The following is a 17,934-nucleotide window of genomic DNA, read 5'->3' as shown; positions in this document are numbered from 1 at the left end:
TCACGCCATTCTCCTGCCTCAGCCTCCCGAGTAGCTGGGACTACAGGCGCCCGCCACCTCGCCTGGCTAGTTTTTTCTTTTGTATTTTTTAGTAGAGATGGGGTTTCACCGTGTTAGCCAGGATGGTCTCGATCTCCTGACCTTGTGATCCACCCGTCTCGGCCTCCCAAAGTGCTGGGATTACAGGCTTGAGCCACTGCGCCTGGCCCTCTTTCTTTCTTTCTCTCTTTCTCTTTCTTTTCTTTCTTGACGTCGTTTCACTCTGTTGCCCAGGCTGAAGTGCGGTGATATGATCTCGTGTCTCTGCAACCTCCACCTCCCGGGTTCAAGTGATTCTCCTGCCCCAGCCTCCCGAGTAGCTGGGATTACAAGCGTGGGTCACCACACCTGGCTAATATTTTGTATTTATTAGTAGAGGCGGGGTTTCACCATATTGGCCAGGCTGGTCTTGAACACTGACCTCAAGTGATCTCAAAGTGCTGGGATTATAGGCGTAAGCCACTGCGCCCAGCCTTTTTCTTTCTTTGGTTGTAAATAAGGCTGAGCTTTTTGTCATGTCGGTTGGCTATTTGTATTTCTTCTTTAATGAGTTGTTTCTTCATTTACTTAGCCTATCTTTTACTAAGGTGATCACCTTTTTATTTATTTATTCATTTAGAGATGGGGTCTTGCTATGTTGCCCAGGCTGAATTCAAACTCCTGGGCTCAAGTGATCCCCTCACTTTAGCCTCCTGAGTAGCTGGGACTACAGGTGTGTGCTACTGCACTCAGCTTTATTTTTTTATTCCTAAGTAAGAGTTCTTTGTATATTATGGATATAGCCTTTTATTTGATTTGTGCTATTTATTTTTTATGAATTCTTCTACGTCACATACAGTATATAACAGATATTTTTCCAAATTTGTTGTTTGCCTTTTAGCTTTGTTTATGGTATATTCTGTTATACTGAGGTGTAAATTCTTCATCTCACCATGTCTATTACTCTTTTCTCTTAGCTTTCTGCCTTGAGGTTGGTCATAGTGTGTGGAGTGGGCTTCTGCAAGGGAATGTCATTGGAGGAAGTTAATGTGTGAATGCTGACTCAGAAATCTGTAAATCTAGCCCTCAGCTCCAGACTCCTATATCCAACAGCCAATTCAACATATGCTTACTTGGAAGTTGAATTCATATGTCAGTCATTCTTGCCATGTCCCCCAAAACCTTGGTTTCCATTCTCTCCCTCCCCAGATCTACTTCTCCAACTCAATGCTCTTCATTTAGGAAAAGACCCATCTTCACTCTGCTGTTCCGGATGGAAACTTGAGTTATCCTATTTTCTTTATTGCCCTCTTTTCCTCACATCTTGTAACTAAGCTATCAGCAATCATGCTGATTCTACCTTCAAACTACCAGAATCTGACCATTTTCGGCACCTCTCCCACTCTAGTGAAGGCAGCATGGTCACTAGCCTGGACTTCTGTGGTGTCCTAGTGGCCTGGTCTCTCCGCTTTTCTTCTTGCATCTCTGCAGTTTGTTCTCTATATAGCAGCCAAAATGAGCTTTTAAAAACAAATCATAGGCCAGGTGTGGTGGTTCACGCCTGTAATTCCAGCACTTTGGGAGGCCAACGCAGGAGGATTGCTTGAACCCAGGAGTTTGAGACCAGCCTGGGCAACATAGTGAGACCCTGTCTCTAAAAATAAATAAATAAATAAATAAATAAATAAATAAATAAATAAATAAATAAATAATCCCAGCATGATGGTGCACACCTGTAGTCCCATCACACCCAGGAGGCTGAGATGGGAGAATTGCCTGAGCCCCAGAGACTGAGGCTGTGGTGAGCCAAGATTGCACCACTGCACTTCAGTCTGGGAGACACAGCAAGACCGTGTCTCAGAAATAAACAAAACAAAACAAAACAATCCAGATTATATTATGTTACTCCCCTCAAGACGCTCCAGAGGCTTCCCATCACACTCAGGATAAAATCCAGATGGGATTTCCACTGGGTCGTGGAGCCCTCTGGCTAGCGACCCCTCTCCCTCCAACCTTGTCTCCTTCATCTGCTCCCTCCGTCTGTGCTCCAGCCACCCGGGTTTTCTTGCTGTTCTACACACACAAGCTTGTCCATGCCTCAGGGCCTTTGTCCTTGCTGTTCCTTCTGCCTGGAAAGCCTTTCCTGAGATCTCGACATGACTGACTCAAGTTTCTGCTCAAATGTCGGAGAGCCCTGTCCTGACCACATGTTCTAAAACAATCTCTCCTTTCCCTCTTGTCATTCTCCTCCTCTGCCTTATTTTTCTTCAGTCTGTATTCCAGTCTGACATTAGTACATATATTTTTATTCATTGTTATACATCCCCCTATCCAGGAATGTAAATTCCACGAAGTTAGGGACTTTGGTATTTAATAAGTGGGTGCTTAAAAAATATGTGTTGGATGAATTTGTGTAATATACGAATGGATGTGTGTGAGTGTAATGTTTGTGTGTAGATGTCTCTGCTGCATGAATAGATATCTGTGAGCATGTCTGTGTGTAGAACTGTGGGAAAAGACATTCAGTTTGTGTCTGTGAATAGGGAGGCTTCTGTGAATGCCTTGCCAAGAATGTCTGTGTATGTGTATTTTTGCATGAAACATGCGTGTGCTTGCCTGCAACTGTGTGTGTTTGTGTGTATGCTGTGGGTATTTGATTATGTATAGCCTGTGTCTGTTTCAGTGAGGAGCTGAGATACCTGCATATGTCTTCCTTTTATCAAACGGATCTACCATTGCCCCAGCCTTCCCTTTTCACCTCTCACACTTGGGAAATAGGAAACACTTTTATGTTTTGGGGAGACTCCAGATGTGGAGTCAATTCCAAAAATGACATTTCACACTGCTGCAGGTGGGTGAGGGTCTGGATGGGACCTTGGCAGCCTCTTGCTGAGGCTGGAGCCATCTCGGTAGGATGGATGTCTTCTCTGATGAATGGAATATTTCCTTGGAACAATTGGCCATGACAGAATAAGGTTGCAGAAATGTGGAGTGGGGCAGGCCCTGGACTGGCTGTGTGGCTTTGACTTGTCACTGTTCTTTCTCTGAGCCTCAGTAGACTCAACTGCAGTTGGGGCTCATCATTCTTGGCCTGCTTGCTTCTTGGAGATATGGTGAGAATAAAGGGAGGTAATGGCAGTGAATGTATGACAGTCATAACAACACATAACAACAGTATTCTTACGTTTGTGCAGGACCTTAGGGTTTATCTCATTTCTTTTTTTTTTTTTTTTCTGGAGACAGGGTCTCGCTCTGTTGCCCAGGCTAGAGTGCAGTGGTGCGATCTCGGCTGCCTGCAACCTCCGCCTCCCAGGTTCAAGCGATTCTCCTGCCTCAGCCTCCCAAGTAGCTGGAATTACAGGAATGTGCCACCATGCCCAGCTAATTTTTGTATTTTTAGTAGAGACGAGGTTTCACCATGTTGGCCAGGCTGGTCTTGAACTCCTGACCTCAGGTGATCCGCCCACCTCGGCCTCCCAAAGTGTTGGGATTACAAGCATGAGCCACCATGCCCGGCCCCGGGTTTATCTCATTTCGAAGCAAATGCCTCAGTGGGGAATCTAGCTCTGGTCTTGGCCCCATTATTGGTTGAATAAGTGATAAGTGTGTGAGTGAATCAATGAAGGTAAAAATGAGTAAGTGCCTGAGTAATTGAAAGAAGAGATGATTGCATGAAGTAGCAAATGAATTTGTAAATCACAGTGACTAACACTTTTGAGCACATACTATGATCCAGTCCTTTGTAAAGGCTTCTCTGAATCCTTGCAGCAGCTATGAGATAGGTACTATCATTAACCCCATGTTGCAGATAGAGAAACTGTGGGTCAGAGAAGTTAAGTGACATGCCCAAAGCCACAAAGCTCCTGAGTGGTGGAGTTGAGGTTTCAGCCTGCCCTGGGCAGTCTAACTCTAGAGCCCAGAGCCCTAAACGCACACTGGCCCTGCTGAGTGAATCAGTGAATGAGTGAGTGAATGAAGGAGTGGATGGAGGAACCCCCACATGGTAAGCCAGGGGCAAGACAGGCCCCTTTCCGATGGAGAGAGCTTCTGACCCATCAGAAGGTGGGCATTCAGGGTCTGGACTGGGGGTGGGTCTCCCTGAGGGCAGAGTCTGAAAGGCCTGCCTCATGTCCCCTCTCTGTCTTCCGTCTGTAGGCGAATGCCGCCATGCAGCACTACGGGGTGAACGGCTACTCGCTGCACGCCATGAACTCACTCAGCGCCATGTACAACCTGCACCAGCAGGCAGCCCAGCAGGCCCAGCACGCCCCCGACTACCGGCCTTCGGTGCATGCGCTTACATTGGCTGAGCGCCTGGCTGGTAAGAGCCCTGCAGACTGGACTGTGGGGACAGGACTGTGGGGGTTGGGGGAGGAGGCTCTGGAAGGCAAAGAGGAGAGAGAGCCCTGGCCAAGCTTGTTCTAGGCAGCTCAAAAAGACTCAGGTCACTTAACAACACAGAGAGATGTCAATTCAAAACTGCGTGTATATCCAGAGCACCTTTTGTTTGCCAGCACTGTTCAGGGCGCTGGAGCTACCTTACGCTTTCAAATTCTCGTAACAGTCCTGTGAGGGAGGCATTCATTAGCCCTATCTCACAGAAGAAGAAATGAGGTAGGAGGGTAAGGGACTAGTCCAGAGTATTATGGCTGGGAAGTAGCTGGAAGAGCCTGGAATGCTCAGGCAAGGAGAGTTCAGGCACAGGGATTGTAAATAACAGCTTCCATGTTCTGACATCACCTGTGAGTTAGGCACTGTGGGAGTCTCTCTCTTTCTGTGTGCATCAAATCATCCAATCCCCATGTGGAGAGGTTACTATTTCCATTTTATGGACAAGGAAACGGAGACTCAGAGAGGCTAAATCTGGGCCAAGTGGTGTTGGAACGTAACATGGCTAAAAATACGAGCTTTGGAGTCCTAGACTTGAAATCAGCATGGGACTTTCCCACTCAGCTCTCTTCTCTGAGCCTCAGTTTCTCCTTTTATAAAAAGGTTGAGAGGTTGGGAGGTGATTTGTGATAACATATGCAAAGTATTCAGCAGAGCCTGGTAGGTGCTCAGAGATCATTATTACCCAAAGCCTAAGGTAAGTACCCATATATGCCTATGAGGGACCGGCAACCTGGTCCCCCCACACCTGGTTCTACTGACTGTTGTCTCTCGGTGGGTGAGAAAAGGATTCAGTGACATAGATGAGGAGTTTGATTTCCTGGGAAGTGGTGCCACCCAACCCATCCTGTCCCAGGCCCAGCCTTGAGCAGCTGGTAAACCCACATGGGCCCAGCCCTGTGCCAGGCAGGCCTCAGAAAACTTCAGGGAACTCCTAGGGAGAACGGGTGCCCATGACCCATGAGAGGGCACAACAGGAGGGTGTCCAGGGTCAAATGCGGGGGCAGCTCAGAGCAGCAGGATCAGCTGGGGTAGCCAGGGAGAGCTTTCTGAAGGCCACAGGGGCAGGAACCAGGCCTCAAAAAGGCCAACATGAGCAAAGGCACAGAAATGGGATGGGATCTCCACCTGGGTAGCAGCACTGGCCTGGCAGGGAGGGCATGGCCAGTCTTACTTCTTTTGACACTGCCAGGCCTCTGGGCAGAACTCAGTGGATAAGTTTCTCCCGACCGGTGTGGAGGCATTAGTTCCTAGTGTGGGGATGTTGGATACAGTCCTGTGCACAACCTCGTGGTGACATCAGCTCCTGACAGTATTCCAGGACCCAAGGACCAGAGCACAGAGAGGTGTCAGGGACAGGGGCTCATGTCCACTGGTGGAGGCAGAGGAACTGGGGTGTTCAGCCCACCCCCCAACTCTCTAATTCTTAAGAAGGAAGGACATGAACTCCAGGTGAGCCTTTGTATGGAGGCCTTGCCTTCCAGCAGAGGCTCTGCCCACGGTTTAGAGAGCCTGGCTTCCCTGTGACACCTACACGCCCCCCACCACCCCCGCCACCCTTGCAGTCCCTGGAGCCAGCAGTAGGATGCTGAGTTGTTGCTCCTCCCCCAACCAGGGTGGGGCTGACAGAGCAGTCCCCACTCCTTCCCCTGCCCCAGGATGACCAGCATGAGCTCAGAGCTGAGTCAGGCCTAGGATTAAGGTCCTTCTGAGAGGGGTTCAGGACTCCCTTTTTAAACTGAAGAAGAAGTATCTCAAAGTCTGGGGCTTCCTGGATACCCAGTTGCCTCTTGCTATTTTATTTTATTTTATTTTATTTTTTATCTTTTTGGGATGGAGTTTCTTTCTTTCTTTTTTTTTTTTTTGTTGTTGTTGTTGAGACGGAGTCTCGCTCTGTCGCCCAGGCTGGAGTGCAATGGCCGGATCTCAGCTCACTGCAAGCTCCGCCTCCCGGGTTTACGCCATTCTCCTGCCTCAGCCTCCCAAGTAGCTAGGACTACAGGCGCCCGCCACCTCGCCCAGCTAGTTTTTTTGTATGTTTTTTGTATTTTTTTAGTAGAGAAGGATGGAGTTTCGATCTTGTTGCCCAGGCTGGAGTGCAGTGGTGCCATCTTGGATCACTGCAACCTCCACCTCCTCGGTTCAAGCGATTCGCCTGCCTCAGCCTCCCGAGTAGCTGGGATTACAGGGGCCCACCACCACGCCCAGCTAATTTTTTGTATTTTTGGTAGAAAGACAGTGTTTCACCATGTTGGCCAGGCTGGTCAAACTCCTGACCTCAGGTGATCCACCTGCCCAAAGTGCTGGGATTATAGGCGTGAGCCACTGTGCCAGGCTGCCTCTTCCTATTTAGGGTGTTGTGGATGACTTCTCATTCCTTGGAGGGCAGGGGAAGGACTCTGGCGTCCCTTTGCAGAGGCTGAGATTACTCAAGTTCCCTTCAGCACAGACAGGGCAGGATCCACTTATGACATGATGAGAGGCAGTGAGGAGAGAGGTTACTGTCTATCTTCCAGGGGCTAGTCAAGCGAAAGGGCTGAAGGCTAGACCCCAAGATGGAGGCCAGACCCTGGCCCTATGCAGACACCTATCCTGGGTGGTTATCATGTTACCAGACATATGGACAGGACGATGGAATGGATGGTCCATAGTGCTGTCTCCCCTCCAAGCCCACAGTGGTTGGAACCTGGTCTCTTTGTCCTTCTGTCTTTGGGGACTCAGCCACAAGGGTCAAGACTGAGGGCAACAAGCCTTATCTGAGATGTGAGCCCTGACGCCCCCGTCCTCCCTGCTCTGCTCTTACCCCCTAGCCAAGGTCTCCTTTCAGGAAACAGAAGAGCAGGAGCCTCAGTCCCTGCCATCAGAGACTCTAGGCCAGTTGGGATGAGGGGGTTTACAAGCAGAGGACAGAGAATCAAGTGCTGGTAAATTCTGTCTGCCTAGTCAGTCCTCCCTTGACTAGACCTTGAGATGGGTACCAGCCCAGCCTGGCTTCTCATGGGCAGGGACCAGTACTCTGATGCTAAAGAAGTCTTAGTATTCAGAATCTAAGGGCTATAGGGTTTTAGAACTCGTGTGATATGGACTTACAGATTATTAGCATCATGGAGTCTCAAAATACACTCATAGTATCCATCTTAGGGCAATACCCACCTACCACTCCCAATGCCAAATAACGAAGACCCCCCTCAATCATGCCTGACAGCCATTTGTGGAGTTGAGTTAGACTTCTGTGGTCCTGAGAGTGCATAATGGGGTGGAGAGACCTTGAAAGCCCACAGCCACATGGAGAGGGGATGGGTGATTTCTAAGGGCAAGGGATCAAGACCAGCTGTGGCAGCAGCCTGGGTGTCCACAGTGGGTCAGAGCAGGATAAGATTTAAAGCTATTTCCCATAATTAAATGGGCCCCCTCTCCTTGCCCTCCAACGGCTGTACATTTCAAGACATCATCTTGGAGGCCCGTTATGGTTCCCAGCACCGCAAACAACGTCGCAGCCGCACAGCGTTCACAGCTCAGCAGCTCGAGGCCCTGGAAAAGACCTTCCAGAAGACTCACTACCCAGATGTGGTGATGCGTGAGAGGCTGGCCATGTGCACCAACCTGCCTGAGGCCCGGGTGCAGGTAAGGCCCAACTCTCCTAACTAGGCCTTGCAGACAAACACCAGCCCATCAGTCTGGCCCCTTGTCCAGGAGCCAGCATGTCATCTCTGTGCCAAGGTGCAACTGATCTCTCCATCAAAGCCTTCAGTGATAGGAGGGGAGTTTGGGAAGGGATGGAAGGTGTGTGTTCCCTAGAGCGGTGGGGGGATGTTATCACACACATCCTCTCCCAGAGCACCCTGCTCCACACCAACCCTACTTCTTTCTTGCCCACCTTGGACTGCTCCTTTCCTGTCCTCAGGTGTGGTTCAAGAACCGCCGGGCCAAGTTCCGGAAGAAGCAGCGTAGCCTGCAAAAGGAACAGCTCCAGAAGCAGAAGGAGGCTGAGGGCTCCCATGGGGAAGACAAGGCAGAGGCCCCCACTCCGGACACCCAGCTGGACGCTGACCAGCCCCCACGCCTGCCTGGCAGCGACCCCCCTGCTGAGCTTCACCTGAGTCTGTCTGAGCAGTCAGCCAGTGAGTCAGCCCCCGAGGATCAGCTGGACCGTGAGGAGGACCCCCGGGCAGGGGCTGAGGACCCCAAAACTGAGAAGAGCCCTGGGGCTGAGAGCAAGGGGCTGGGCTGCAAGAGGGGCAGCCCCAAGGCAGGTGAGGTCTGAGGGATGCCATGGGAGGGCTGGGGTCTGGGGTCCCTGAGCATGTGGAGCCAGTCAGAGGCGAGTAATCAACTGCCCCTGAGGGGCATGGCCCAGCAGAAGGGACTAACCACAGCAGGCCTGGGCCAGGTCTTCACCCTGTAGTTGCAGAGCCGTGGGAAGGTCCAGGGGGTTCTGAGGGACGGGCTGTAGCAGGGGAGGGATACGGCGGGAGCTCAGGGCAAAAAGTATTTATCAACCATTTGTAAGTATTCCAATATTTTAACAACCAATTGGATGTCCCGGTGCATACCATATTAGTACCAGAGATTCCCACGTGCAGCAGAGACTCCGAGCACATTTCTGAAGGAACAGAGCTCTGGCATGAGGCATATCTCAAACACAAACCCTAAGTCCAGCAGGGAGGGTACAGGGGCTGTGAGCTGAAAGTTGGAGTGAAGGAATGGGAGCTCTGGGCAGCGTGGGGGAGGGGGAAGTTACAGCCCTTGAAAAGAAAAAGAGCCAGACATGGGGGCCTTGGCAGGGTCCCTGGAGCTTTCCCAGGAAGCCTGGGTCCCTTTCTCCTAGGATTCTGACCCTTGCTTCAGGGGATGCCCTGACTGAGATGGGATGGATGTGGCTTCAGCCGAAGCCTGTCTTGTCTGTAGTGCCAAGGGGCTGAGAAGGCTGAGTGCACCTCTCCTGGCAGACCAATGCCCTTGTCCTGAGGGCTTTGTTCTTGGGTTCTCTGCTTGCAGATTCCCCAGGCAGCCTGACCATCACTCCTGCGGCCCCAGGGGGTGGCCTCCTGGGCCCCTCCCACTCCTATTCCTCGTCCCCGCTGAGCCTCTTCCGTCTGCAGGAGCAATTCCGCCAGCACATGGCGGCCACCAACAACCTGGTGCACTACTCATCCTTCGAAGTAGGGGGTCCGGCCCCTGCTGCTGCCGCGGCGGCTGCTGCTGTGCCCTACCTGGGCGTCAACATGGCCCCGCTGGGCTCACTGCACTGCCAGTCCTACTACCAGTCCCTGTCAGCAGCCGCTGCTGCCCACCAGGGTGTGTGGGGGTCCCCTCTGCTGCCTGCACCCCCAGCAGGCCTGGCTCCTGCATCAGCTACCCTGAACAGTAAAACCACAAGCATCGAGAACCTGCGGCTCCGGGCCAAGCAGCACGCGGCCTCCCTGGGACTCGATACGCTGCCCAACTGACTGTCTGGCCTCCAACCCAGCCAGGGGTCTTAGGTGTCCCCTCCTAGCCCTGTGGTTATCCCTAGGTGGCTCTCGAGGAGTTAACTCCATGAGCACAGGGATCCTAGGGCCTGGTGTCCTGTTCCCTGCTCCGCTTCCCCAGCCTGAGGTGAAGCCCACACCTACACACCCTCTGCATGGCCCTGCCTGGACCCCATGAAGGCCGAATAGGGAGGAGGTCAGGGGCTGGGGTGCCCCAAGCTTCCCTCGGGGAAGTGAGAGGCTCTCCCTGGCTAGACCCCCATCTCAATACCGCCTCCTCCCTTTTCTCCCTCCCCTTCTGCCCCTTAGTAAGTCTATGTGTGGAATGTGAGATATAAATATAAATATATAAAGCTATATTTTCAGGCAACTGCCTGCCCCAAGCCCCTGCCCCACTCCCATCTCTTCTTCCCTGCCACCCCTCCCTGCAGCCTCCGCGGCTTACTCCAGCCATACCTTCTCTTTCTCCTCTCTCCTTCCTTCTTCCCTTGATCTCCCTCTTCCTGTCTCTGTCCTGATCCCTGCCCCCGTCTCGGCCCAGCCTCTGTATTCTCCACCCTTGGTCTCTCTCCCTGTCTCTCCTGCTGCCCCTGGTTTCTTCCTTTGGTGCTGGCTGTGTTGGTATCGTCAGTTCTTGAGCTATATTTTGTTTGGGGTTGTGGCTGGTTTTGGTTTTAGTAATTTTGCTGCTTCCCGTTGCTCTCCTTCTACTCCCTCCCTTCTGCCCTGCCTGCCTGTCTCCTCCCTGCACCTGCGGCCTCTCTGGGAAGCTGTTCCTTTCCATGCCAAATAGAAGCAACAAGGCCCTAGCTGGAGACCCAGGGGATCTGGAACTGCAGGCAGGAGGTAGCACTGGCTCCACTCCCACCCTTGCCCAGGCTGGCATCTAGAAGGTGTCATGAATTACTTTCTCTTCTGTCTTCTCAGTTTTGATGTCCTCATCCCCAAGATTAAGGAGGCAGTAGCCAGGCTGGGAAGGCAGTAGAATGGCCAGCATTCCTGCCTGTAAGTCCTCCAAAGACAGAGGCCTGGTGTCCGAGTTCAGCCAGGACTGACCACAGGGCTCTAGAGCTCTCTTTGGTGAGACTTCCCTGGTTGGCGAGCGGCAGCAGGGGAAGAGGTGCTCTCAGACACAGCAGGACTGGTGCTCCTCTCCCACAAGCCCAGCCTCCCCGTTCAGCAGGTACCGTGCATGGCAGGAGTACGGCTGACCAGGAGTGAAGGTTGAACTCTGCTCCTGAGCACAGTGCGTGCAAAGCATTTAGCACCACATAGGCTCAGGCTTCTGTAGGCTTCCTGTCCCAGAGCCGATTATGGAAGTAAGGGCTTCTCTCCAACTAGTCACTGGAATGGAAAACTGTGTTAGTGTTCATAGCCAGGAAACCCAGCTCAGCAAACTCCCTTTCAAAGCTGTGTGACCGGCTGGGCACAGTGGCTCACACCTGTAATCCCAGCACTTTGGGAGGCCGAGGCGGGCAATCACCTGAGGTCAGGAGTTCAAGACCAGCCTGGCCAACATGTGAAACTAATAATAATACACAAATTAGCCGGGCCTGGTGGCATGTGCCTGTAATCCCAGCTACTTGGGAGGCTGAGGTGGGAGGATTGCTGGAACCTGGGAGGTGGAGGTTGTAGTGAGCTGAGGTCATACCACTGCCCTCCAGCCTGGGCAACAGAGTGAGACTCCATCTCAAAAAAAAAAAAAAAAAAAAAAAGTGCTGTGTGACTTTGGGCAAGCATGTAGCCTTTCTGGGTCTGTTTCCCTGTCTGGGTTAGATGGCCTGTAAGGTCCTAGCCAGCTCTACATTCTGCATTTTTGCTCACAACCTTGCAGGACAGAAGTTTTTAGTTAAATTGACAACAGAAGGTTCTCACAAGCACAATGTATGAAGTAGGAAGTTACCATTGCCTTGCTGTGGAGCAAGGGGTGTTGTACACACAAGCCTTTCTGTAGACACTGCCTCAGTTTCCCCATAAGCATAATGGGTCCCCTCTAGTTCAGACAATCTGGATTTGGTCTGGAGTTCCAGTGCCAGACTCTGGGGTCACCACATTTTCATACCTTTGCATGGTCTCAGGGCCTCTGGGCAGTGGGAGGGGATGGCTTAGATGGATTCTTGCTCACGCTCCCCAACTCTTGGTGGCTCACTATTGAACACTTCAACCCCTGCTTAAAGAAGTTGATCTGAAAGCCAGGGTAAAGATTGCTAAGGCTTGTCTCCTCTCCCAGTGGGAAGAGAGAGGTTCTGTTGGTGTCCTGGTAGGATCGGTTTGCAGAGAAGTCAAAGCTCATCACCCTTGAGGGGGTCAGCCTAGGCTGGGGCAGATGGAGAAGGCTTTGCACAGGATAAAAAGTGAGGGAGATGGTAGTCCAGGCCAGGAGAACCGTTTGAACAAAGCAACAGAGATGAGACTCAGTAGACCATGGGGAGGGGGTGGCTGACTTCACGAGAGGTGGGGCTAAGGGGCCTGGAATCCAGGTTAAAGACCTCACCTACATGTGGCAAGCAGCAAGACAGGCAGTTGAGGGTTTCCAAATCCTCAGGTGTCTTGCTGGGGTCTGGAGTTTGGAAGAGGAATCCACCAGCCATGAGGGCATCAGAGGAGAGACTTAGGCAGCGCTGTGGGAGGTTGGCAGATTCCAGGAGTGACAGAGGAGGTTTTTGGTTTGGGAGGGGGCCCATCAACTGTTCTCTGGGATTAGCCCCAGGAAGTTCCGTTTCTAAAACAAAAAATAATCATCTGGATAGGTATGGGAAGCTTCCTAGCTGCTTTTAGGCCAAAGCTTTTTGTCAGTTCCTGGGTACAAGTGATTGTCAGTAGGCCTTGGAATCCAACAGCCCTAGATATCACTGCCTCCTCCAGGAAGCCTCCCCTGATCTCCTAAGGGGTGATGTTCTGTCACGGCCGGAGGCAGGCCCACCTTTGGAGCAGCCCAGTTTCCCTCAGGTGTTTGTTGACACTTGTCCCATTCAATTGACCCAAATCTACAAACCCAGAGAAGGCAGGGAAGGTACCTGCAGTCCCTGCCCTCGGAGGGATCTCAAGTTTAGGGCACCAGCCTTGGGTACTGAAAGCAGCTAGAGAGCAAGAGGAGAGCACACCTGTGTCTCCTCCAAGCATGCTGGTAAGCGGTACCGTGCGTCTCCTCCGAGCACGCTTGTAAGCGGCACCGTGCATCCCTTCTGGTGGGCAGAGGGTACAGGCCCACCTCACCTGATACTGGAGCCCCTCCCAGGCCTGCTGGGCCAACCTGGGCCTGAAAGCCAGAGGCTCAAGCTCTGACTGTCCCTTCCAGAATGCCTCATGCCTGGCCTCTCCCTCCTGTCTGAGTCTCCCTTTCCCTGCTTCCTCACTCCCCCAGAGCACGGTCCAGGGGCTTGGGTCCCCACCCCAACTCCAAGGCTGGTGGGCTCTACAGACTGCTTTCCCAACCGGCTGTTTTGTGACCATTTGTGCTTAGAGGTTGTGCCAGCCCATGGCAAAAACACTGTGTACTGTATTTATTTATTCTGTTAGTTGAAAATAACAAGACTTAATTCACCCCTGCCTGTTCCCTCGCCTGCCCCCTGTGTAGTGCAGCATGACACTCTGTGTATCTGTTCTTCTGTCAGTCTTATTCCCTGTGATGTTGTGACCTGTTCTTTGTCTTGGCGAATAAAAGAGAACCCAGCAGCTCAGACCTCAGTCCATGTTCACTCCCAGAGATGCCTGCAGTAGCCCGAGCAGGCAGTGTCTCCAGGTCTGTTCACTGCCCCTCTGATGCCATGGCCAGTGGGGATGGAGGCGGACCTACCGCACTATTGGCCATTGTCACGCTGACTGTGTAGCTCTCTCTGTGACCCTTACTAATCTGCAGCCAGGTTGCCACTCTGGAGGGGCTGCAGGGGAGCAGAAAATGGGGGAGGGTTCCATCTTCTCTAGGCTGTTTGGACCTCACCCAAACACACGTGGCAGAGTAACCTGGGACATGGGACACCCAGGACAAGCAATGCCTGGGAGTATTCAGGGTAGCCTGGGAGATGGATGGGTCTGCAGGACAGAGAGGCAGGGGATTCTGAGGAAAACTGCAAGTAAGCCAGGGCCAAAGGGGAGTGCTAAGTAGAGACATTTGGATCTACAGCCAGAGCTGTTTTCCAGTGGAAAGAGCTCTGTCCTCAGAGGTGAGCAAGCAGAGGATGAAGAAGGGCTTTCTGCCACGGTGTGCTGTGGTGTGTCTGTGTTATTACAAGTCTAGCTGCAGGTCTGAGAACCTGTGCTATGAACTCCCAAGTGTCTGCTTGCATCTGTGTGTGTATGAGCACATTCACCATGCTCAGGAGAGACAGCGCGAGATAGACGGCGAGACTGTACATACAGACAATACGTGCAGAACAAATGCACAGCCAGGAAGTTCTTGCTGTGAAACCCTGGTCCCTCCGGCTGCCTTTCAAGAAAAAGAAGACAAGCGATCTCTACTCAGTCGTGGCTGCTTTGGCTCCACCTTCTTCCCCTGTGCTCCAGAGTGTCTGTGCAGGGCCGAGAGCCAGAAGAAGTGGTGCACGCACCTGGCTGAGATTTGGGGGAGGTGACAGTCTCCTCTGTCTGTGGATTTCCTGGTAGGAGAACCCAGCAGGTCTGAATGTATGCAGGCAGCTATCTGCTAGGCTTCCCGGGGCAGGCCCTGACCTCCCCTCTTCCCAGGTCCACCCAGCAGACGCATTCCTCTCTCCCCAGCAGGCTGAGGATTAGGGCGGGAGCGTCTCCCTTTCACCTTGTCCCCTGCCTCCCTGGGAGGGGCTGAGAGATCAAATATCTGCCTCAAATCTCCCACTGCTCCCTCCCCTGGCCTGAGCCATTGACTGTCTCCTATGTACTTCAGCCCCAAGGGACACACCTTCCCTGGTGTAAAGGGCACCCTGGTAACACTGCAGTTCAAATCACTCATGCACTCAGCATATACAGAGCACCTGCTGTATGCCTATGCCTGTGCTGGGAGCTGGCTACATAGAAACGAGTAAGGAAAACAATATAACACAGGGTGAGATGGTGTTCAAAAAATGGAGGCCTTGGGACAGGCGCAGTGGCTCACGCCTGTAATCCCAGCATTTTGGGAGGCCAAGGTGGGTCAGGAGTTCGAGACCAACCAGGCCAACAAGGCAAAACCCTGTCTCTACTAAAAATAACAAACATTAGCCAGGCGTGGTGGTGTGGGCCTGTAATCCCAGCTATTCGGCTACTCAGGAGGCTGCAGCATGAGAATTGCTTGAACCTGGGAGGCGCAGGTTGCGGTGAGCCACTTCACTACTGCACTCCAGCCTGGGCGACAGAGTAAGACTCTGTCTCATAAACTCAAAAAAAAAAAAAAAAAAAAAGGATATCTGTTTGGGAGCACAGAAGAGGACCCCTAGCTCAGTCTAGGGAGATCAGAAAGGCCCCTTGGGAGGGAGACTTTTGACCTGAGTCTCATGGGTCGTGTTCATCAGGAAGTCAAAGAGAAGGGTGCCCTGGGAGAGGCACAGCTCATAGAAAGCTGCAGGACTGAGCCAGCTTGCCAAAGCCCTGAGCCCTGAAAGAACAAGGGACCTGTCTGGGTGGGGCTTGAGGATGGTGGGGGTGGCGCCAGCCGGTGAGGATGAGGAGGGAAATAAGGACCTTGGACTCAAGCCCAAGGGCCACGGCTGTGGGAGGCACTGGAAGCTATTCCCAGTGAAGGAGTGGGGTGATCAATGTGTATTTTAGTAACCCCCACTTTTGCTGCATGGTGGCTCATGAGAAGGAGCTGGGGGCAGGAGATCAGAGAGGAGGCCAGTATCCGTCATGTCCTGGTGAGAGGAGGGTGGCATCCATCTGGACTAGGAGAGGGAGTGGGGAGCAGGGGTCTGATTGATGAGAGATTTCGGAAGGAAAATCGCTGTGGTGATTTTAAGCAGGATGGGGAGGATCAAGGGTACTTTCGAGTCTCTGGCCAGGCAGTAGGGTAGATGGATACCCCTACTCTGTTGGAGGGGAGTGAGTGTCCGAAAATGATCCTGAGCTCAGGGTAGTCTTGTTTGCCTTCGATTTACTCAAGGGAAGAGATAGGGTCTGTCTCTGCTGCTGACACACTTTCTCTGTGCCTGGCACCTTACACATAAGAAGTCTCTTGGTTGGGCATGGTGGCTCACTCCTGTAATCCCAGCACTTTGGGAGGCCGAGGTGGGCAGATCATGAGGTCAGGAGTTCGAGACCAGCCTGGCCAATATGATGAAACCCTGACTCTATTAAAAATACACAAATTAGCCAGGCATGGTGGCAGGCACCTGTATTCCCAGCTACTCGGGAGACTGAGGCAGAAGAATTGCTTGAACCCAGGAGGTGGAGGTTGCAGTGAGCTGAGATCCCACCACTGCACTCCAGCCTGGGCAACAGAGTGAGACTCTGTCTCAAAAAATAGTTAATAATATTAATAAAAAGAAGTCACTTAATCCTTACACAACTCTATGAGGTAGGTACTATTACTATCCTCATTTACAGATGGGAAAACTGAGGCATGGAGTGGTTAAATAACATGCCCAGGGCCACATAGCTAGTCACAGGCCAACCAAGGGATGAACCTGGCTGGCCTCAGAATCCATGCTCTTAGCCTTGATGGTTGTCACAGGGAGATGGTGAATGAAGCCACATTGCTAAATGAGATTACACAGAGAGAAGCAGAGGATGGGACCTCAGGGAAACGCTGACTACAAAGAGAAGAGGAAGCTACTGGTGAAGCCAGGATGAGCTAAGCCTGGCTTGCTGTTTACTGAGGGCAAATAACTACCCCTCTTTGGTCTGCAGTTTCCTCTTCTGTTGAATAGGAATCTTTAACCAGGTCCAGCCTGCTTCCTGGGTGGCTCAGAGGAGGTAAAGAGGAGAAGGCACTGGGGAGGCTGAGAAGCTGAGCAGTTCTGGGCCCAGCATGCCGTTGGTGCTCAGATAGCCCATGGTGGGGGAAATGGGAAAGGCTGGGGGCTCCCTGAAGCTTCTCTCCAAATTCCCCAATTCCCCATTCTCTCTCTCTCTCTTTTTTTTTTTTTTTTTTTTTTTTGAGGTGGAATTTTGTTCTTGCTGCCCAGGCTGGAGTGCAATGATGCGGTCTCAGCTCACTGCAACCTCCACCTCCCAGGTTCAAGGGATTCTCCTGCCTCAGCCTCCCCAGTTGCTGGGACTACAGGCACTGACCACCACTCCTGGCTAATTTTTTGTATTTTTAGTAGAGATGGGGTTTCACCGTGTTGGCCAGGCTGGTCTCGTACTCTTGACCTCGGGTGATCCACCTGCCTTGGCTTCCCAAAGTGCTGGGATTACAGGCCTGAGCCACCGCCTGGCTGAGCCACGGCACCGGGTAATTCCCCTTTCTCTTAGGCCTTGGCCGCAGTGTTCTTGCAGCTCAGGGGTCTGGTTCCTTAGGGGTTCTCGGGGAAGGGGCCCCTGCTGAGAGGGTCTGGGGCATGGACCCCTTTAGGGCTAGGCACCTCCCTCATCTCTTTCCCACAGAGCTACTCTGGGCTGGAGCCCTTCGCCCCCATCACTCATTCTCCTTTAGCTTCTGGGAAAGCCGATTAGGAGGTGGCCTTCTGCCCGCCCCCCTGACAAGTGTGTCTGAACTTCCAACAAAGGCCCTCAGAGGGTTGCAGAGGGAGGGCTCAGCACTGGGAACCTGACACCACTGGCCCAGGATCACCCCAGCAGCCTAGGAGGCAGCTCTGCCGGGCTGCCCACTCCACAGCAGGCAAGAATGTCACTCTGAGAGGGGAACTGGCCCCACAAAGGCCTGGGGGCTGGGCTGGAGCACGTTGGAGAGGTCTTCACCTGGGAGCCCCTCACAATAGGGAAAGCAGCAGGGCCAGCACCCAGGAAGGCATGTGGGAATAGGCATACACAACCCTACACACTGACAGTCTCTCACAAACATTCCCCACACATTCACAGCACACACGCACACACACATCCTCTCACACCCCTGGGACATGTTGACTTCTGCACTGGACCACACAATCCCAGGGTGTCTGTCTCCCTGTCTCTCGTGCCAGTGTACACAGACCTACTGCAAACC

The 17,934-nt window shown here is 52.4% G+C and overlaps 1 protein-coding gene across 2 annotated transcripts in view; it reads left to right on the top strand.

Moving 5' to 3' along the window:
* Nucleotides 1-13,558, top strand: part of DMBX1 (diencephalon/mesencephalon homeobox 1) — a 59,223-nt gene extending 45,665 nt beyond the window's left edge. The window contains exons 3-6 of one of the 2 annotated variants that reach the window (XM_031934154.1): nucleotides 4,174-4,339; nucleotides 7,853-8,031; nucleotides 8,312-8,660; nucleotides 9,406-13,558. In XM_031934154.1, coding sequence (XP_031790014.1) covers nucleotides 4,186-4,339; nucleotides 7,853-8,031; nucleotides 8,312-8,660; nucleotides 9,406-9,857 — 1,134 coding nt within the window. In that variant the 5' untranslated portion in view covers nucleotides 4,174-4,185 and the 3' untranslated portion in view covers nucleotides 9,858-13,558. The remainder of the gene's footprint in view (nucleotides 1-4,173; nucleotides 4,340-7,852; nucleotides 8,032-8,311; nucleotides 8,661-9,405) is intronic. The other variant, XM_023221602.1, reaches the window with a different exon arrangement.
* Nucleotides 13,559-17,934: the final 4,376 nt, after the last annotated feature.

Source organism: Piliocolobus tephrosceles, chromosome 1, assembly GCF_002776525.5.
Source record: "Piliocolobus tephrosceles isolate RC106 chromosome 1, ASM277652v3, whole genome shotgun sequence".
NCBI lineage: Eukaryota > Metazoa > Chordata > Mammalia > Primates > Cercopithecidae > Piliocolobus > Piliocolobus tephrosceles.
The sequence above is the reverse complement of the archived record's forward strand: the minus strand, read 5'-3'. Positions and strand labels throughout refer to the sequence as shown.